Genomic DNA, 20,025 nt, shown 5'->3' with positions numbered 1-20,025 from the left:
TAATAAGGTCATATAGATGGGTAATGGAGGATTTCCTGTCTCAACTACTACTGGTAAATCATCTTGACTAATAGAAATAAAAAGATAATTATGACTGAATTCTTGCTCCAGTTTCCTTTCTGTTGCTTGATTAAGATATATATCCCAACAAAGGCAACTTTAAGAGAGAGACAGTTTCCCTGGCTCATGATTCCAGGCCACCATCTGTCACTTCAGGGAGACCATAGTGGAGGAACTTAAAGTAGCCAAGAGCAGAGAGTAACGAGTACATGCCTGAGTACCATCCTGCTCACATTCTCCACTCTCATACAATTCAAGACCTAAACCCAAAGAGCTATGTTGCCCACTTTCAGGCTGATTCTTTCCAGTAGTTATAATTAAGGAATTCCTCCACAGACTAACTGGATCTAGACAGTCCCTCATGGAGACTCTCTTCTTGGGTTGTGTCAAGGTGACAATTAAAACTAAGTATCACTGTCCTTAACTATGAATAGTTTACCTTCCATGACAAAATATATAAATTGTTGTTGGTTGTTTTTACTCTTTACTCTTTGGGGGCCCACCACCCAGCTCCCACATAAATACACATGGAGACTTATTATTACTTATAAATGTCCAGCCTTAGCTTGGCTTATTTCTAGCCAGCTTTTCTTAAATTATCCCATCTACCTTTTGCCTCTGGGCTTTTACCTTTCTCTGTTTCTGTATATCTTTTCTTAATTTCTTATTCCATGTCTGGCTGTGCAGTGGGGGGACTGGGGGACTGGCCCCTTCTTTTCTCATCCCTTGATCTTCTCCTCCCAGATTTCTCCTCCTATTTAGTCTCTCTGCCTGCTAGCCCTGCCTATTCTTTCTCCTGCCTTCTATTGACTCTACAGGTCTTTATTAGACCACCAGGTGTTTTAGACAAGCACAGTAACACAGCTTCACAGAGTTAAACTAATGCAACAATAAATAATATGTTTTAAAATAAAAAAAATATGTATCATACTGGTGTGAGCTTTTAGAACAGTGGTTCTGAACTCATGCCCTCTGAGTGCGGAGTGGATAAATCTTTGCTTTCAGGTCTACCCTCCTCATATAGGTCTGCAGTCCTTTTGCTTCCTAGGTGCCTCTCAAGTCCTCAGCCACAGTGAGAACAATCAAAGCTCTCTTTGGACATTACCAAATGTCTCCTTCGAGGAAAGCTTACCCTGACCTGAAAACACCCCTGGTTGTGTCTGCGAAGAGTACTGCCACTTGAGCCTCTGACGGAAGGCAGGGCTGGCGTAGACCAGATGTAGGATATGGAGAAGGAACTAACCAACCAACACAACAAGTGTGAACAAAGAATAGAAAAGGTGAAGCTAGAGAGCTGGCTCCGCAGTTAAGAGCACTTGTTGCTTTTGTGGAGAACTCCGGTTCAAGTCCCAGCACCCGCATGGTGGCTCGCAATCATCCATAGCTCCAGTTGCAGTGGATCTGGTGCCCTTTTGATAAGGGCACCAGGTGAGCATGTGATGCACAGATATACCTGCAACCAAGACATTTACAAACATAAAAAATAGACATTTAAAAATTCTTTAAAAGAATAGACAAGTAATATTAAGCTTCTCTTTATGACTGTCCTGAAGCTTCTACCTAAAGAACCAGAGAGAAAACAAATGCAAGTCCTAACTATGGGGAAAGATAAAATAGAAATGCCAATCTATTCAGTGATTTAATTGTTTCTTAAAATCTAAGATCTACTAAAAGCAAAAAAATTAATCTTCCTCCCATGGCTTCAACTTTACTATGCACTGTGTGGACAGTGTGGTATTATTCTGAGAAATACAAATAACCTCTCCCTATAATTGATATAATTATTTTGAACACCATCATTCCCAAGAGCTTTCCAGAAGGTAATACTAAAAATGTAACACAAAAGTTGGGAGCATCTCCATGACCACACATCAAGAAAACGAACAAAATAAAGCAAAGCCTCACAGCAATGCCTGGGATCTTACAGTCTCACAGTAATGCTCAGGATCCTTTGATGTATGTAAACAGCAGCCAGCATCTTTTAAACTTCCTTTTCCAGGTACTGTGCTGTATTTTACATGGAATAGCTTGCTTAAATACAGGAATAACCTGTTTCTAGAAGCAAAATCTGGTTCCCAGAGAGGTTAACCAACTTTCCCAGGGTCACATAACTGGCAGTTGCCAGAGCAGCATTCTAATCATGGCAACCTGATCAAGTAGGGGCTTTGGTCTAGGAGATGTCTCTAAAGCCATGTGACAGGAGGTTATTTAATAAACTCTTTAAGCCTCAGTTTCCTCATCTTTAAAAGGAAAATTCTATTACCTACCCCACAGAATTAAATGAATGCATGTATTAAAATTCTTAGAAAAGGGCTTGTCACAAAGTAAGTACTCAAAACGTTAGCCATTGCCTTCCTAACTCCTGCAGCCGTGGCCACACACTCAAGAGGAAATGTAAAGTCCCCACAACTTAGTCTGTGGTTTTGGTTTGGTTTGGCTGCCTTTCTCTCTTTGAGGGGGGATGTCACTGTTAAGAAAGTGGTCAGTTCTTGCCTTTAATGTATTGTTATAGAGGGGACTGGGGAGTCATCCATTCACACCCTTTCCTCAGCAAACAGTGCCTCTGGCCTATATTATCTGGGCTGTAGTAACTCACTCACACTGGGGGTCCAGGGAGGGCCTTCCGGCCCTGCAGTGGTGTGCTAACTGCTCTGCTCTCCTGGGCCTTCATTGCATTTGCCTGGAGGAAACACGGCTCTTCCTGTGAAAAGCTAAGAATGCAGTTTTTTTGTTTTGTTTTGTTTTTCCTTTACAGGGACTAAAACCGAACAGGGGAAAGAGTAGCTAGTGGTGTTTTCTTAAAGATTAACATATGTGCATGCTAAAAATTAAATTGTCAAAATGTGAGAAGGAATATCATTTATTTTCCCTGCTTCAAACAAATGAAAGTTTGTTTGTCCTGATGGAACAAATGGAGATTTGAGGCCATGTGGAAACAAGCTGAACTCATTTACTGCCAAATGCTGCTCTCTGGCCATGAAGCTTTTCACCACTAGCCTCAAAAAATGACCTCACAAAAGCCTTGTCTGAAAAGACCCACCAGCCCTTATTGACTCACTGACAGGCTTTGGCCCCCGCGCTGATTCTTAGTGGATTAATAATTTAAAATTATTTTAATGATTATTTTTCCTTTAAAAAAGCACCAGACTCCTCTCTTCCCTTCACCCAGCCAAAAACTATAGTGCGTTCTTCCTCTCCATCCGCCATCAAAGTACCACAGCTAACAGTCCATGAGAACCACAGTGATTCAGGCCCAGATAATAATATCATCAAAATACAAATTATAGTAAACTCCTCACACTCCCCGGAGATCAGTAACCTGATTACTTCAAGTCACCTACAAATGGTTCCCCCAAATTGATAGTGAGACCAAGGCCGTTTATTTTCCTTCTCCTCACCCCTGATCTAAGATCAGCATGGTTGGGTTCATTTGTCTGGAATAGGATCCAGCCAAGTGCAATGCCATTCTAGTTGAGAGGTTAAGTGTCCATTTTGATTTCCCAGCATCCTCAAGACTGGGAGCCTTTCTGATGGCAGGTCCAGGACTACTTAAGACTTCCCAGTCTAAGACTCTTTTGACAGCATCTGCCATGAGCCTGAGGAATCTGGACGAGATTGCTCCCCTAGTGTTAATGAATCCAGGTCATTGTGTGACTTCTGGATTTCCAAGAAAGTAATACCTGGACTCTCATCAATCAAGAGATAATGCTGTTAGTTATTTAGCTGTGTTGTGTTCTTACCCTGCAAGGAAACGTCACGAAACACGACAGAATCCGCTTATAAGAGTTTATTAGAAATACAGGGATAGAGAGTGCGCAGGCCTGTAGGAGAGACACGTGCGTGGAGAAGAGGGACTGGGAAACATGGCGCTCCACTTTTAAAACCGGCTGGGGGTGTGGCCAGATCATGTCACTACTCCACATGTGTGCGTAGATCACATGGTCACGTTGCGCGCTTATGTGACCATGTAACGTCACGGACCCTGATCACACGAGACCCCTTGGCCCGGAACTTGCTAGGCGGAGATATCCGGGTCCGCCGGGTATCCTAGCTACGAGAGACGCCTTGATCCGGAAATAGCTAGGCGGAAGTGTCCGCCTGGTAAATGCGACCGTGTTGTAAACCCTTCAAATGCAGTGCCCAAAAGAATTGTTCGGAGTCAAGTTAGCTGAAGATTTTAAAGCTGAAGGCTTCCAGAAGTCAGGAAATTTAGAAAACTAAAGTTTAGAATTTTAATTGAGAAGAGTCATCCAGTAGAGGAGCATCTGCTGAAGAACTGAATACATCTGTCTTCTTGGCACATTGAGGAGCCAGGGGACAAGAACACCTGGATTCCAGGCTCCGGTCCTTTCACTCTATTCATGCTTCATTCCTTCCATAGTGTTTCTGGAGACTGGTAGCAGATCAGTAGCCTCCTGAGACGAAGGCTGAGTTCATAGCAAGCCCATTAAATGTCAAGCATTTCGCAAGTATTAAATACTCCTCAAAACACCACTTCAGAGCAGAATAAATGGTCAAATGTGTTCAGAGACTAAGATAACTTTGTTGTCTACAGGGTGAGTCAGAAAACATCAACATATTGGTGCACCTGAGAGGTCTTCCAGGAAAAGAACTGCTCAGGTTTCTTTAACCTACCTCTTCCCAAACAGATTTGATGTCTTAGAAGTGTCTGTTGGTGAGGCATAAGTCTCCTTAAACTCACTGTGGGGAGTGCCCAACTGGAATGCTCTCCTAAAGGAAAGTTAGGGTCAAAATAACCTGAAACTCGTCCAGGCACCTTGGGGCCTCTGCCAGGAGCCTTCTGTGGGGTCTCCATGTGTGCTCCGTGCAGCATGAGGGCTCCACTCAGCAGCGCCCCCTAAGGCAGTCACTGGTCAGTGAAATGTAACAGTCAAGAAAATAGATTGCCTGGCTTCCAAACCCAGCTTTCCACTTACGGAGCTGGAAAACACCAGGCAGAATAGTTCTTTCTTTCTGATTCATGGTCTTTATTTGTCAAATGTAGGTAGTAATAAAGATTACACATTATATATTGTATATACTATATACTATAGGATTTATTTATAATATATTTTGTAATAATATAATTGTATAATAGTAAACAATTTGCCCTTATACATATATTTGTTAACTGTGTGGATCTAGTGACCTATGGTCAACTACAGTCCAAAAATGTTAAATGGGAAATTGCAGAAATAAGCAATTTGTAAGTTTTAAATAACTTGTTAAAGTATGCTGCTTTTGCTGCTCTGTTCTGTTGTTGTTCATCCTTTACTGTGCCCATTTGTAAATTAAGCTTTATCATAGGTAAATAGATAGTACAATCAGAAGTTTGTACTGTGAGATTTTAGGCACAGGGAGGCTTTGGGATGTGTTCCCACAGACAGAGGAGATAATTCTAATCATTTCTCACAGATTTGTTATAAACATTAAGTTAATCAAGTGTAAAGCATTTATAATTGTGTGTGGTGTGGGTGGTGGGTGTGGTGTACATGTGTGGTCTGTGCACATGTGTGTAAATGCTAGTGCAGAGGCCAGAGGAGGACATCAAGCATCTGCTCTGTCACTCTGTCTGTCCTCTTGAGACAGTATTTTCCACTGAAGTAGAACTGCCAACAAGCCCCATAATCCTCCTGTCTCTCCCTCCAGGACAGGGTGAGATGTGTGTGTACAGCCACACTCATCTTTTTGTGTGGGGACTAGGAACTTGAATTCAGCTCTCATACTGGAGCAACAAGTACTCTACCCACTGAACCTTCTTCCTGTCCCCTTTTATTAACGATAATGTTTTTAGGATTACCACATTTTAATATTGATCGCAGTATTACCTTCATGTCAGCCATTCTTGTCTATAACATAACTAGTTTGGAATTTATAAAGAGTACCATCCTCCCTTCCAGGGCAGTTGGTTTCCCTACTGTAAAGAGCACAGATTAGCATGTTTATGTGCTTTATACATTGTACATGTTTATAGGAAGATATCTCATTATTTGTATGTTATATCAAGCTATGTGGGAAAGAGCCGTTTGTGAGCTTTGTAGGAGAACTGATTTTTTTTTTTTTTTGCCAATGTAGAAAGGCTTTTATTGGAGATGAGAAAATGTGTGTGTGTGTGTGTGTGTGTGTGTGTGTGTGTGTGTGTGTGTGTGAAGCACACAGAGAGAAAGGCCCTCAACAAAACAGACAAGGACTTAGGAACCTAAAAATCCAGTCTCTCCTCAAAGACTGGGTGTGTTGTGGGTTTTTTTCAGGGAGGGTTGCTTTGTTTTGCTTTTTAAGTCTTTGGAGGGTCTTACTCCCCAACTCATACTGTTATAAATGCTCCAGGCAGGTCAGTCCATCAGCCCAGTTCCCTACAGGCAGGGGAAAGGCCCATAAGGTCTTTGTTTTAAACCACCAGGCTTTTGTCTCAGATCTGGTAAGTGATCTGCCTATCAAGAGGACTGACTTTCATTTAATGAGAAAATAGAATTATTGTAGGCTAGGGCACAAGGAAGGAGAATGGACTCCATCCCCAAACTGGAGTGTCATCCAGCATCCAGACTCTGCTTCCCGCAGCTGCCCAGCGGTTTTGTCACCTCTGACACCCAGATCTTGGTGCTTGTCTGTGGTTCTCAGGGGCTGGACACAGCAACTCTTTTCTGTTTGTCGGCTGTTTCCATCTTTCTGTTTTGTTTTTAAATCAATGGGGGAAGGTCTTCCCCAAGCAGTCAAGAGTCCAGCCAATTCTTTCCTGACCATACCTTCTACTGTCAAGTTGGATTAGAGCCTCCTTTTAGATAGCCCATTGTCTCTGGGATATCCTAATACAAATACGATTTTAAATGAATTTTTAGGGTGAACTCAGATGACTCATGGTAGGCAGTCAGTATCCTGAAATGCATCAGTCCCAGGTTATCTGAGTTTCTAGCATATTCAGCTGCCTTGACTGGCCTCTTGGAGCACACTCCCCAGGTCTGAAGGGTGTGATGGCTTAATTCACATGTGGAGATGAGGCAATCTCACCTGGATGAAGAATTTTCCTGAGCTCTTCTGTACCAGTGAAATCTGAGTTTCTCAAGTACATTTTGGAGTTAAACTTACAGGATCCCAGCCTCGACCAGGGAACAGATAGAAAAGGGTGTAAGTGCAAGTGACACAACACTTTTAAATCTTGATGAAAGTATGAATGACCCCAAAGGAGCTAGAAGGTCACCTTAAATAATACAAATGAGTCAGTCATGAGACCACAGATTGTCATCCCAGCGTGAAGAGGCTAAGGCAGAGGGTCATATATTCAAGATCAGGCAGGCCTATAGTCTGCCTTCCTGGCAAGACCCTGTCTCAAACACAAACAAGAACAAAGATACAGATGGCATAGAACAAGCAAGCATACACCAATTAGAGGACAAGGCTATCCTATGGGATCCGAATTTAAAATTATTAAAGAGAAAGCACAAACAAACTGCTGTAAGATTATCCTCTTGACTCACAATGATTTGAGGCTCAAATGAAGTAATATGTATGAAAAGAGATTCAGGAGGACTTATTGTAAAATCCTCAGCCATCCTATTTGCATTTTGTTTTGAAATGCAACGAAGAGGAAAAATAAATGCCTTGATAGAGATGTGTAGAAGCAGATGTGAAACAGTGTCGGAAATGAAGTCACAGCTACCTTCAAGTGATGGAACGCTGAGCAGGTTTCAAAGAAATCTCCTCCACAGTGTTCTGTAAGTCAGAGGAAAGTTGGTGCAAAGTAGTGTCTATAATATGCCCTTGCTTATATGAAACCAACAAAACTCACGCACACGCATCTCTAAAGAGGAAGCCTAAGGAGTCTTGGTGGCTGACTCTGGGCAGGTCACCTGGTGGGCCATTAGCAAGTGAGAGACACTTGGTTTTAGCTGATCGATCCTACATAACCCTCTGGAATTTTGTTCCACATGCACGTGCCACAAACTCCATATTATATCACAACACAGGAAGTTTAGTGGGTGCTGGGTCATGTAAGGTGAGGAGAGAAACTTGGGCAAAGGAGCTTAAAAGTCGATAGGAATTTGACTCCACAAAAGGAACACTTGGAAGCCCTGCGACATTTTAAAGTGTGCCCAGTGGACTTCTGCTACTTTATCACATCGGGTTCAGAAAACTCATTTTTTAAAAACCCCTTCCTCCTAGGAACCTAATTTGAAATAATCCTTTGTTTTCTAAGAAAGGACATAACTGGCCAATAGTTTTCCTCAAGTTCATGTATGTGTTTTTATCATTTTGATTTTACTGAAGTGTTTAATAATGTATATTGTTTTTTCATTTTAAAAGTTCTCATTAGAAATAGCTCTAAAAACTGTGTTTATAAGCTTGTCTTCACAGTATATTGTAGGATAAATGAGAAGAAACTTGTAGGCTCACAAGGCCCTGAATAGGTTGTTGTCAAACTTATGTAACATTAAATACTGTTTGTTCTCATAAACTGAGTTCAAAACCTAGACTATATGGTTAAGAGGGGTAGGAAATCAGTCCCTCAAACCGTCAGATTTTATGGATAGATGTCGAAGTCCAGCTCTGACCTGTCAACGGGTTCTGGGGGTTGTGGGGAGGAGAGAGGAACGAGGAAATATCAGATAAGAGACATAGCAAGAGAGAAAGACAGAGACACAGGACAGCTTGGGGGGGGGCTGGGTCAATACCCAGTCACCCCAAGATTTATTCTAATGGGCTTTTTATACACTACCAAGGGGAGAGGCAAAAGACCTCCCCCTTTCAAGATCAAAGCACAATGTGCAGCCAAGTGTAGACCCTTCAAAACACGTAGTAACCACACCCCTGGTCAAATCATCCGATTATGCAGCCCTGCTGGGTAAAGCAAGCTCAGACTTTCTGACCTTGAATAAGGCCTTACTAGGGAGCCTCTGTGGGGCCCACAAATAGACCAGACTCTTCCTGTAGACGAATTTCTAAACAGTCTTAGTAAATAAGAAACACAGCCAAATACAGAGGAAATAGCCAAAGAGATCAGAGCAATAGCCACGACCTCTGATCTCCAGGCAACTTTATTTATTAACATACAAATAAAATATCACATTTCATCACAAACAAAATATCACCACATCTTCCAGTGGATTCAAGGCTGTTTGAAAGTTATATCCACAACAGAGATGTGCTCAGTGGTGGAAGAAGGTGTTTTCAAGTGCAGTGTCTAAGTATATACAAACAGGCAGCTTTTAATACTTTTCAGAAGGGCTTGCCCCCTTACAGCCCTCCTGTGGCACCCTCCCATGCACATCTCTACCCTTCATAGTTCTAAGTAAGCTAACATGATGAACAGACAGCAGTTAGGCTCATGGTGGGTTCTGTCTTTACTATGCTAACCCTGGGATTTGTAGCACTAATTCTAATTGGTCTTAATAATAAAAACCCAGAATCAGATATCAGGGTGAATGCTGAAAGATTAGAGAAGCAGAGCAGCTAGTCACTGTGAAACCTCTTACCTCTAGGAATCCTCAGACTGAAAGGGCCGAGCTCCTGTCTCCACCCCGCCTTATCACTTCCTCTTTCTGCCCAGCCATATTACTTCCTGTTTCTGCCTCCCAAATGCCATGTGCTTTTCAAGTACTGGGATCAAAGGCATGAGATCCCAAGTGCTGGGGTTAAAGGTGTGTACCACCACTGCATGGCCTCTAGTGGCTAGCTCCACACTCTGATCTCTAGGCAAGCTTTATTTGTTAGAGCACAAACAAAATGTCACCACATTTCCCCCTTTTTGTCTAAAATTAAAAAGAATGTTATAACTAATATAAGAAAAACTTAGTGTATATATGTGTGTGTGTGTGTGTGTGTGTGTGTGTGTGTGTGTGTGTGTTATACTATATATAAACCTTATATTTGAACAGGCAGGCAGGAGTATTAGAATTCTACAGAGGGGTCCCATCCACCACAGTTACTTCTGGAAGGACTGCCATCAATGACAGTGATTGAAGTGCCCATTGCCAAGTTTCAAAGTCCAGATCACCCAAGCTCATGGGTTTCAGTCATCATGAGATGGACTGCCCTATCCTCCACTGCGGGCACTTCCATCTAAACTTAGATGATCTAGATCTGTGTAGATCCACTTGTATTCATGGTGTGGAAACAGTCAGATGAGTGTGCCCTTACCTCTTTATCTGTGCATGTTTTGATCTTCTCTGTGTTGGGGGAAAACTCCCTGAGGAGGATAGGATTCACCTGGGACAACAGAGTCTGGAGTTACATCCTGCTGTGTCCACTCCCTGGATTTTATTCTTTAAAGATGTGGTACTCACTGGGTGATGGTAGCACAGGCCTTTAATCCCAGCACTTGGAAGACAGAGGCAGGCAGATCTCTGTGAGTTAGAGGCCAGCCTGGTCTACAAAGAGAGTTCCAGGACAGCCAGAGCAGTTACACAGAGAAACCCTGTCTTGGAAAAAAGAAAGAAAGAAGAGAAAGAGAGAGAAGAGAGAGAGAGAGAGAGAGAGAGAGAGAGAGAGAAGAAGAGAAGAAGAAGAAGAAGAGAAGAAGAAGAGAAAGAAAAGAAAGAAAGAAGAAGAAGAAGAAAAGGAAAGAAAAAAAAAAGAAAAAAGAAAAGAAGAAAGAAAGAAAGAAAGAAAGAAAGAAAGAAAGAAAGAAAGAAAGAAAGAAAGAAAGAAAGAAAGAAAGAAAGAGAGAGAAAGGGTACTCTTTAGGGACAGTTTGGTGACTTGTATTGTATTTAATGGGACCAGTTGAGGTAGGGGGTCAGGGATTCCTGAATTTTAACATATAATACTCCCCGCTAGGTAACATTTGTGTCAAGAAAAGTTTTCAAGTAGCCATGCTGATAACGAACACCTGCAATCCCAGTATTTGAGAGACTGAGGCAGGAGGAGTTGTGAGTTCAAGGCCAGCCTGTATTACAGAATGAATTCCAAACCAGCTCAGGCTACATAACAAGACCCCATCCCAACTGGAAAGAACGAAAAAGTAAAACTTTAATCTTTTTTTAAATTTGGTTTATCTTTTCTTTTTTATTCAAAGGTATGACACTGGCATTTGCAGGAACATATTTATTGGTGAATTTTGCTCCAAATATGACCCAGGACATCTCAGCAAGAACAGTGCAATATTACTTTGTTGGCTGGCAGTTCCTGGTCTATGTGGTAAGGGTTCTAAATATTTTACTGTTTCTGATGTATATTCTCTAGACCACTGGTAGCTACAGTGTTAGAAAACCCATGCAACCCTTTCTTCTTAGCACAGTGACTTACTAAGATGTAAGTGTATGTTACCAATACCAAAGGATTGGAGATACTAAGTCACTATTGAATCATCTTCCAAAAAAGTCCTCATTGTGATCAAAGCAGCAGCGATGATACAATCCCAAGAGATGCAGGGGAGGGGGAGGGAGGGGAGAAGGGAGCTGGTAAATAGGCAGTTGAAGACATTAATTGAGATATTTTATTTGATACAGTAGCTACATCTGGTAAGTATAAAGAAAAAATTGGATCAAAACAGTAGATATATAAGTTGCTACAGAATACAGTTAAGACTGGAGAGAAAGAAGATTCTAGAAAGGGCAAGGAGTAGAAAAATTGGAATTGTCTAAGTGAGCATTTTCCTAAGAACTAGTTTGGCAAAATACTTGTAAATTTGATAATAAAGAATTGAAGTCTGCAGCTTCACATTTTTAGGATCAGAGGTGACCTCAAAAGGTATCTGATCTAGTTCTCTGATGTAGAAAAGATTGTCTTACTCTATAAACTTAGAGTTAAAAGCACACGGTTAACATTTACAGGTTTTACGGGTGAACTTTGCTCCAGGTATAAATCAGGCTCATGTCATGGCAGTCTATGTGACAAAAGTTCTCTGTCTCACTGTCTCTGACATAACCCTGACCACTGGAACACACATACCTACATTTGTTTCTCCACTGTTTCCTTCTTGATTCCTTTCTCTTTTCCTACAGAAAAATAGTTAATTTCTGTGTTTTTCAGTGTTCATATGCTACACACCATTAATAAACTACCCTGTAGCCTCGCAAGTCACCCGCTTCCTCAGCTCCCACCCATGCCTTTCTTGTTACATCTGGTAGATCTCTCTATATATATTGCTGAGATAGAAGGAGGGAGAGAGGGAAGGAGGAAGGAGAAAGGGAGGGAGGGAGGGAGGGAGGGAGGGAGGGAGGGAGGGAGGGAGGGAGGGAGGGAAAGAATTCTTGAATTTTGTACAGCGTTTACTCCATGCCTGTCATCTCCTTGATTTTCTTGATATATTTTACATTTCTCTCCTTCTGACTACTCCATCTTGGGCTTTTTGTGGGCACCTCTTCATCTGCCAACTGTATATGTCTACTTACACAATATGTGCTACCAAGGCCTTCTAAAATACTGTTCCATTTTGTTTTTCTATTACTGTGATAAACAGCATGACCAAAAGCAAGTGGGGGAGGAAAGGGTGTACTTGGCTTACAGTTTACAGTGCATGATTGAGGGAAGTAGGGTAGGAACTCCAAACAAGCACCTGGAGGTCGGAGGTGAGGAAGGCACAGAGAAGCAGGAGGGCTGCTTCTTGCTAGTCATTGCTCTCGCAATTGACTTTCTTACACAGCCCAGGATAACCTGCCCAGGGGTGGAAGTGTCCACTCTTGGCTGGACCCTCCTATATTAGCCATTTGTCAGGAAAATGCCTCCACAGACATGCCCTTAGACCGATCTGATGCCTCTTGCAATCCATATCTACTTCTTCTGAGGCCTCTCCTGACGCTTTGCATTCTGCATTCACTTACTGCTCACTCTTGACTCACCCCTTCATGAATGTTCCATGGGTTCCTCAAATGCAAATATCAGTATCTGAACTCAGTATTTTGCCCCCAATCTTCTTTTCTGTGTCAGTCTGTCATATTGAAAACCTGAGCTACATATGACTTCTCTCACATATTGATTCTCACTCTCCATCCTTATATGTTTCGAAGTCTCTTGAACTTGACCCCTCTCTGGTATTCCCACTGTCATTGCCTTAACCCGAGCGTTCATCGTCAGTTCCTCAGGCCATGCCAGCAGTGTCTTGAGAAGCATGCCCTCCTTGCTGATCATCATCAGTACCATAGCTACAGGCATCTCCCTGCCAGTCACATAACTCAGTGCCATTTTGCCTATGGTTCCTCTGCCGGGAAAGTACCCTACTTCCTCTAACCTATAACTCTATCACCTCCCAGCTCCCCGCAAACCCACCCTCATGGATACAACTCTGATGCAGCCTCTTCTGTGGAAATATTACAAAACTAGTTTCTCTATTTGCTATACTTTTTACAAGCCACATTATGACATAATTACCAATTTACCTGTCCTCTATTCCAACAATTCACTGCCACGAGAGAATTCATGGCTAATTGGTCAATCAACCAGCCCGTCACTCAGCAATATCCTGCCTAAAGAAACACTTGTTTGTGATATGTTGCTAGCCAGGCTCTTATTATCATGGACTTCATTTCTGTGCTGGCCGTCACTTCCCAGCTCTTCCTTGGCTCTTGCCCTTAGTGCTGGGCATTGGGCTTCCCAACTCAAGTTAGCCTTCCTGGGGTCCTTCATACTCTGCCTCCACCCCACCCCACTCACTTTCTTACTTGTCCATCACCAGAGTCTTTTAACTACCACAGCTTTCATCAATCACCTCTAAGCACTAGAAGGAGCTTTAATCTCTGATTTACTTCTGTTCTTTAATCTTTATTAAATATTTCATGGTAGTGCAGGCTTGAAATCTGACCAACACATTACAACTTTCTGCCTGCAGGCAAAACAAATGCTTCATCCAGTAACAGAAAGTGACACAGCCTATGGCCAGAAAACGAGCAGCCTGAGTTGGCTCCTCGGGAGATTAAAGATGCATCAAGCCTCCTTTCCTGGAATAAACTGCATGGTTTAATGATGATGTATCTCGTATTGTTTTTAGTACCAGAGAATACATCTGAAAAGGACAAAACTGCCTTTTTAAATCTTTACTTTTCTTTTTTTCCTTCATGGTACTGAGGATTGAAACCAGGCTTAGTTAGCACTCCCTAGGCAAGAATTCCACTACTGAGATGTATCTCAGTCCATGAACTTTTTATTAAACCTTACAGATGGACAAAATACTCCAAGTTTAATTACATTCTGCTATTTTTTCTAAAGCTAACTGTTTTATATAATATTTTAATCTCCGAGAATTGCATACATGTATACAATGTATTTTGACCATGTTCCCCAGTCCTCCCCAACTCCTCCAGTTCCACCCCTCATCCCCACACCCTCATAACTAAGTGTTCTCAAAGCTAACTCTTAAATTCATTTAGTTACTTACCCATTCAACATAGTAGTGTAGTGTAGTATGGTATAACATAGTGTAGTATAATGTAGTATAGTGTAATATAGCATAGTATAGAATAGTGTGGTGTAGTATAATGTGTAGTATAGAGTAGTGTAGTGTACTGTAGTATAGTGTATAGTACAGTGCAGTGTGCTGTAGTGTGTAGTGTAGTGTGCTGTAGTGTATACTGTAACCTAGGTAATAGAGAAGAAAGTAGTTTATCATCCTAGGAGAGACTTCTACTTCTGAAAACCATATTATAATAATGAAAGCTATTTCAAAATAAATTCCACACAGAAAAGTTTAACTACTTTTAGATATTTACAAGATAGCATAAAATAAGTCTTTAGTAGTTACAGTTAAGGAGTACTGTTGCCATAGAGGAATGGACCAATTTTATATTAGTTTGGAATCAAATCCACTTTTAACCACATCACTAAGACCTCTAGGAGTGATGGGTCCCATGCCAAGATCTTTGAGCTGAAATTTGGGTTAAATCTGTTGAACATGTAGATAATCGAAGTTCAGTTTTCAAATGTAGCAGATTTGGTGTTTTTTTTTTTCAGTTATGTTTTTTTGTTTAGTTTTTACAAAGGTCATAATTACATTAAGACTATTCTTTGAGCTGGGTGTGGTGGCACATGCCTGTAATCACAGCTCTCGGGAAGGATAGGTAGAAGGACCACACGTTCAGGGCCAGGCTGGGACACATAGAAAGACCCTGTCTCAGCATCACCCCAGAAGACTAGTTTTTGACAAGCCGTTCATTGTTTCTGTATTACACCAAATGTGATTACAGCATCTGAATTGCTTTTCAGAACTGATCAGACCAACATATTAAATAAAGATATTCAAAAGTCTTAATCAGTTTTGCATTTTCCACAAGAATTGTAAAGTTATATGCCAGACCAGATCATCTCTCACCCTTCATGTATGTAATCACATGGGCCATGGGTGCCTGTGTTATCTCCAGTTCTCTGTTAAGTGGGAGCCTCACCACAACAAGGCCAGGAGCCTGCCCCCTGCTTGGTGTTCTTGTGCAGAAAGGGATTTGAGAAGTCTGGTGTCTGCTGGCGGCGGGCGGCGGCGGCGGCGAACATCAGTCTGCTCACCCACTGGCTCAACCTTCCCAAGACCATCTGCTGCAGAGGAGTAGTTCTCTTCACTGAAAACTGCCAAAAGTCGAGGCTGATTGAGGTCTCAAGGTCAGAGTAGTTTGGAAAGACACTACATAACACAGTCCCTCTGAGGAACCCATCGTCTATGTCAGTGGGTTCAGATAGTGCCCTTAAGGAAGGGGATGAGTTTAAGTTTCCTTAGTCCCATATGTCCTGCCTGACCAAGGGCTATAGAGCCGTCCCTGGACAGCACACCTGTTAATGTGTTCTTTGCAGCCACACGGGAGGTGCAGCCTAAGCCTCAATTACACCACACTCCTTGGCAGCCTTGGTGGCGGCTGCTTTGCCCACCCAGACTTTCCAATAAACTACTCAAATTGAAACCTCTGTTCTGAGCATAAAATCCTTCACATGATAATCTACACAGTGCTCATTTTCTTTCCTCAAATCAGCAGTGGCAGGGGCCAAACCTATCATTTGAAGTAATTCTATGCCCCAATGCCGATTATTAAGTCTGCAGTTCTGACAAAGCCGATTCAGCGCCCACCATCTGTGCTGTGAACCTGGAGGGGAAAACTGTGTTTTTATTAAACATCTCGTCTGTGAGATCCCTTTGCTTCATTGCCTAGATGAACAGCACCATGTGCCTGCAGCAGGGCATGCACAGTAGAGGGCTCTTACGGAGCAGGCAAAGCCTGTGCACAGCTGCAGCCTCATTCTGCATGTCACCTATGCAGCAGTCCTGAGGGGGCGCCATTGTCTCCTTCACCTCCCAGAAGAGGAGACCGAGGCACAGAGAGAGGTCTAATAACTTGGCCAAAGTCAATAAATACAATTCAGAAAGTCAGAACTCAAAACCAAGGCTGTCTTTCTCTGGAGGGAACCCTCCAACACTTCACTGAACTGCCTATGCAGGATCAGCACAACTGACTACCAAGGATCAAAATGTCTACAGAGAACCTTGACAGACACTAGTTCTGTGAGACAGAAAAAGTCGTTTGAATGACTCAGCTTGCAAGAAAGAAAAAGGGTGGGGCTGGAAAGATGACTCAGTGTTTTTGAGCATGTATTGCTCTTGCAAAGGACTTCAGTTCCTAGCACCCACATCAGCTGACTAAACAACCACCTGTAATTCCAGTTCCAAGGGATCCAGCGCCCTCTTCTGACCTCCATGGGCACCCACACTCAAGTGTACATACACACACACACATACACACACACACACACACACACACACACACACACACACACACAGGGGGGGGAGAAAGAGATTAAAATGAAAGTAAGTCTTTTTTAAAAAGAGAAATGTGAGATAAACTCAGATTGATGAAATTCATCTGTTTTGACATGTCATCTCCTAGACTACCATTGACCCCACATTACCAAAACAGGATATCTAGTGCCATTAATCGAATTAGATTCAAGAACAAATTACAAAATCCCCAAGTGCCAGGCATTGTGGTGCACGCCTTTAATCCCAGCACTTGGAGGCAGAGGCAGGTGGATCTCTGTGAGTTCAAGGCCAGCCTGGTCTACAAATGAGTCCTAGGGTAGCCAGGGTTATGGAGAGGGAGGGAGAAAAGGAGGGAAGGAGGAGAAAAGAAACTTCAAAACCAACTGTCTTAGTTAGAGTTTCTATTGCCGTGAAGAGACCCCATGGCCTCAGCAACTCTTATAAAGGAAATCATCTAATTGGGGCTGGCTTGCAGTTCAGAGGTCTAGTCCATTGTTGTCATGGTAAGAAACATGACAGTATACAGGCAGACATGGTGCTGGAGAAAGATCTGAGGGTCCTACATCTTAATCCACAGGCAGCAGACAGAGACTGTGTGCCACACTGGGCACAGCTTGAGCATAGGAGACCTCAAAGCCCACCCCCACAGTAACACACTTCCTGCAACAAGGCCACACCTACTCCAGCAAGGCCACACCTCCTAATAGTGACACTTCCTATGGGTCAAGCATTCCAACACATGAGTCTATTAGGACCATTCCTATTCAAACCACCCCACCAACTCAGAAAATTTATCTTGAAGACAATTCCTTGGAAAAGACTTCAGGAACCAAAACCTGGATCAGTTTTCTATGAATTCCATAACAAATTGTCACACTCAGCAGCTTTAAACAATGGAAATGAATTGCTGTACTGGACCCTGACAAGAATCAAGGTGCCTCCAGGGAGGAATCTGTCACTTGCCAGCTCCTATGGGTTCTCAGCAGTGCTTGGCTCTGTCTTGCCTGGATTGCCAGTCTCTCTGACTACAGTGGCTTCTGCTTCCAGGAACTCACATGCTTGACTCGTCCAGGACCATCTCCCATTTCAGGTCCATAACCTTCACCACAGCTGCAAAGCTCCAATGCAATATGCCATAATGTAAACAAATGTTCTGGGAATTTAGGACATGGGCCTCTTTGGGTGGGGTGGTGTCATTCTGCATTCTGGGGGCAGTATTCTTTAACATGCCCCACATACACAAGTTTCCTCACCCATAAAATGAAGATAATCATAGTGCCTTATAGCGAGAACTCCACGGGAGTCTGCTTGGAGGGTAAAAGGAATTTATTAGGTAAGAACTCACTAGACAGGAGAGTTGGCACAGGGTCCTGGAAGGCGGGGGTACTGTCCCACGCTGTTCTGCTGCCCGAGTCAGTCCACACCACCCACGGGCGAGAGAAGAGAGCAGCGTACGTGCATCTCAGGTCTTAAGGGTAGCCCCGAGACCATGCCCGGGGCAAGTGCTTCGAGGTTATAGACAGAAGAGTCAGCTGCTACATCTCAGGGGCTGTACCCCAGGGTCACAGGTAGAACAGACATCCATACAGCACCTGTCTCCTAAGGTGGTTGGAAGGGTTGGTAAGTTGATATAAGAAGAGCCCTGAGAGCGGTGGACACTGGACTCACAAAAGCCAGTCAGCAGTGCGGCTTCTCCACGGGGTGCGCGGAACCCAGCCACAGCTGTCTGAGTATTTCAGAGAGAAGTGTAGAAGAGAATGGACATCGTTCACACTGCTTGAATATTCTATCCCTGGGAGCTGTGTGACCTCTTGACACAAGGTGGAACCCAGGCCACTGTAGTCATTCTTTGGATAATAAGAAGTCGTGTTTTATTTCTCTGAAGCCTCAGAGATGGGATTTGAGCAGGAGAAATTTCTACATGATTTTTAGAACTAACTACAACTATCTATATCCTGCCTCACCAAAATTTGGAGTGGGCATGAAGCAGATGTTCCATGCTGTGCTCATGAGGGAGGGCTTTCCATTCCCTGGTAACGAATCCAGTGCTACAGCTCCATCCGTGAGAACTGGATGTCTTCACTGAGGAACACTGGGCCAAGAAGGTCTTCCTGTTAACTGTGGAAGGAGACGGAGGCACCCAGTGTCACAAGGGCAGCTCTAGAGAAGGAGTAGGGACCTCTTGAGGGAGGGCATAGGGAGCACGGGAGGGAAGGCATAGGGAGCACTGGAGGGAAGGCATAGGGAGCACGGGAGGAAGGCATAGGAGCACGGGGAGGGAGGCATAGGAGCACGGAGGAAGGCATAGGAGCACGTGGAGGGAAGGCATAGGGAGCACGGGAGGGAAGGCCTGGGAGCACTTGGAGGGAAGGCATAGGGAGCACGGGGAGGGAAGGCATAGGGAGCACGTGGAGGGAAGGCATAGGGAGCACGGGAGGGAAGGCATAGGGAGCACGGGGAGGGAAGGCATAGGGAGCACGTGGAGGAAGGCATAGGGAGCACGGGGAGGGAAGGCCTGGGTAGCACTTGGAGGGAAGGCATAGGGAGCACTTGGAGGGAAGGCATAGGGAGCACGTGGAGGGAAGGCATAGGGAGCACGGGGAGGGAAGGCATAGGGAGCACTTGGAGGGAAGGCATAGGGAGCACTTGGAGGGAAGGCATAGGGAGCACTTGGAGGGAAGGCATAGGGAGCACTTGGAGGGAAGGCATAGGGAGCACGGGGAGGGAAGGCATAGGGAGCACTTGGAGGGAAGGCATAGGGAGCACGGGGAGGGAAGGCATAGGGAGCACGTGGAGGGAAGGCATAGGGAGCACTTGGAGGGAAGGCATAGGGAGCACTGGGAGGGAAGGCATAGGGAGCACGGGGAGGGAAGGCATAGGGAGCACGTGGAGAGAAGGCATAGGGAGCACAGGGAGGGAAGGCATAGGGAGCACTTGGAGGGAAGGCATAGGGAGCACTTGGAGGGAAGGCATAGGGAGCACGGGGAGGGAAGGCATAGGGATCACTTAGACAGCTTTTGTAGGGCATCATAGTTAACAGCCTTGCAAATACGTCCTATACAGAAAAGTGATAATAATTGGTATCGTTTATCAGGGAAAGGTTGAAAGGATAATTTAATCTCCATATTATATGGAAAACTTCCTAATTGAGAGAGATCTAGCCAATGGCAGGATCTAGAGCCCAAACAGAAATTTACATTATTTAGAGAAAGCTCTATAAGTAAAACTCAATTCTGGAAATAGTGAAGTCCTTAACTCAGTGATTGTTAAAGAAAAAACAATTATTTGTCTAAAAAGCAAAT

At 43.6% G+C, this 20,025-nt stretch overlaps 1 protein-coding gene across 4 annotated transcripts in view; it reads left to right on the top strand.

Annotated features, from left to right (window-relative positions):
• Nucleotides 1-20,025, top strand: part of Nipal2 (NIPA like domain containing 2) — a 96,690-nt gene that overhangs the window by 51,962 nt on the left and 24,703 nt on the right. For all 4 annotated transcript variants that reach the window (XM_028884467.2, XM_028884466.2, XM_028884465.2 and 1 more), the window contains one exon: nucleotides 11,069-11,190. In XM_028884467.2, coding sequence (XP_028740300.1) covers nucleotides 11,069-11,190 — 122 coding nt within the window. The remainder of the gene's footprint in view (nucleotides 1-11,068; nucleotides 11,191-20,025) is intronic.

The sequence above is a fragment of the Peromyscus leucopus genome, chromosome 20 (genome assembly GCF_004664715.2).
Source record: "Peromyscus leucopus breed LL Stock chromosome 20, UCI_PerLeu_2.1, whole genome shotgun sequence".
Taxonomy (NCBI): Eukaryota; Metazoa; Chordata; class Mammalia; order Rodentia; family Cricetidae; genus Peromyscus; species Peromyscus leucopus.
The sequence above is the reverse complement of the archived record's forward strand: the minus strand, read 5'-3'. Positions and strand labels throughout refer to the sequence as shown.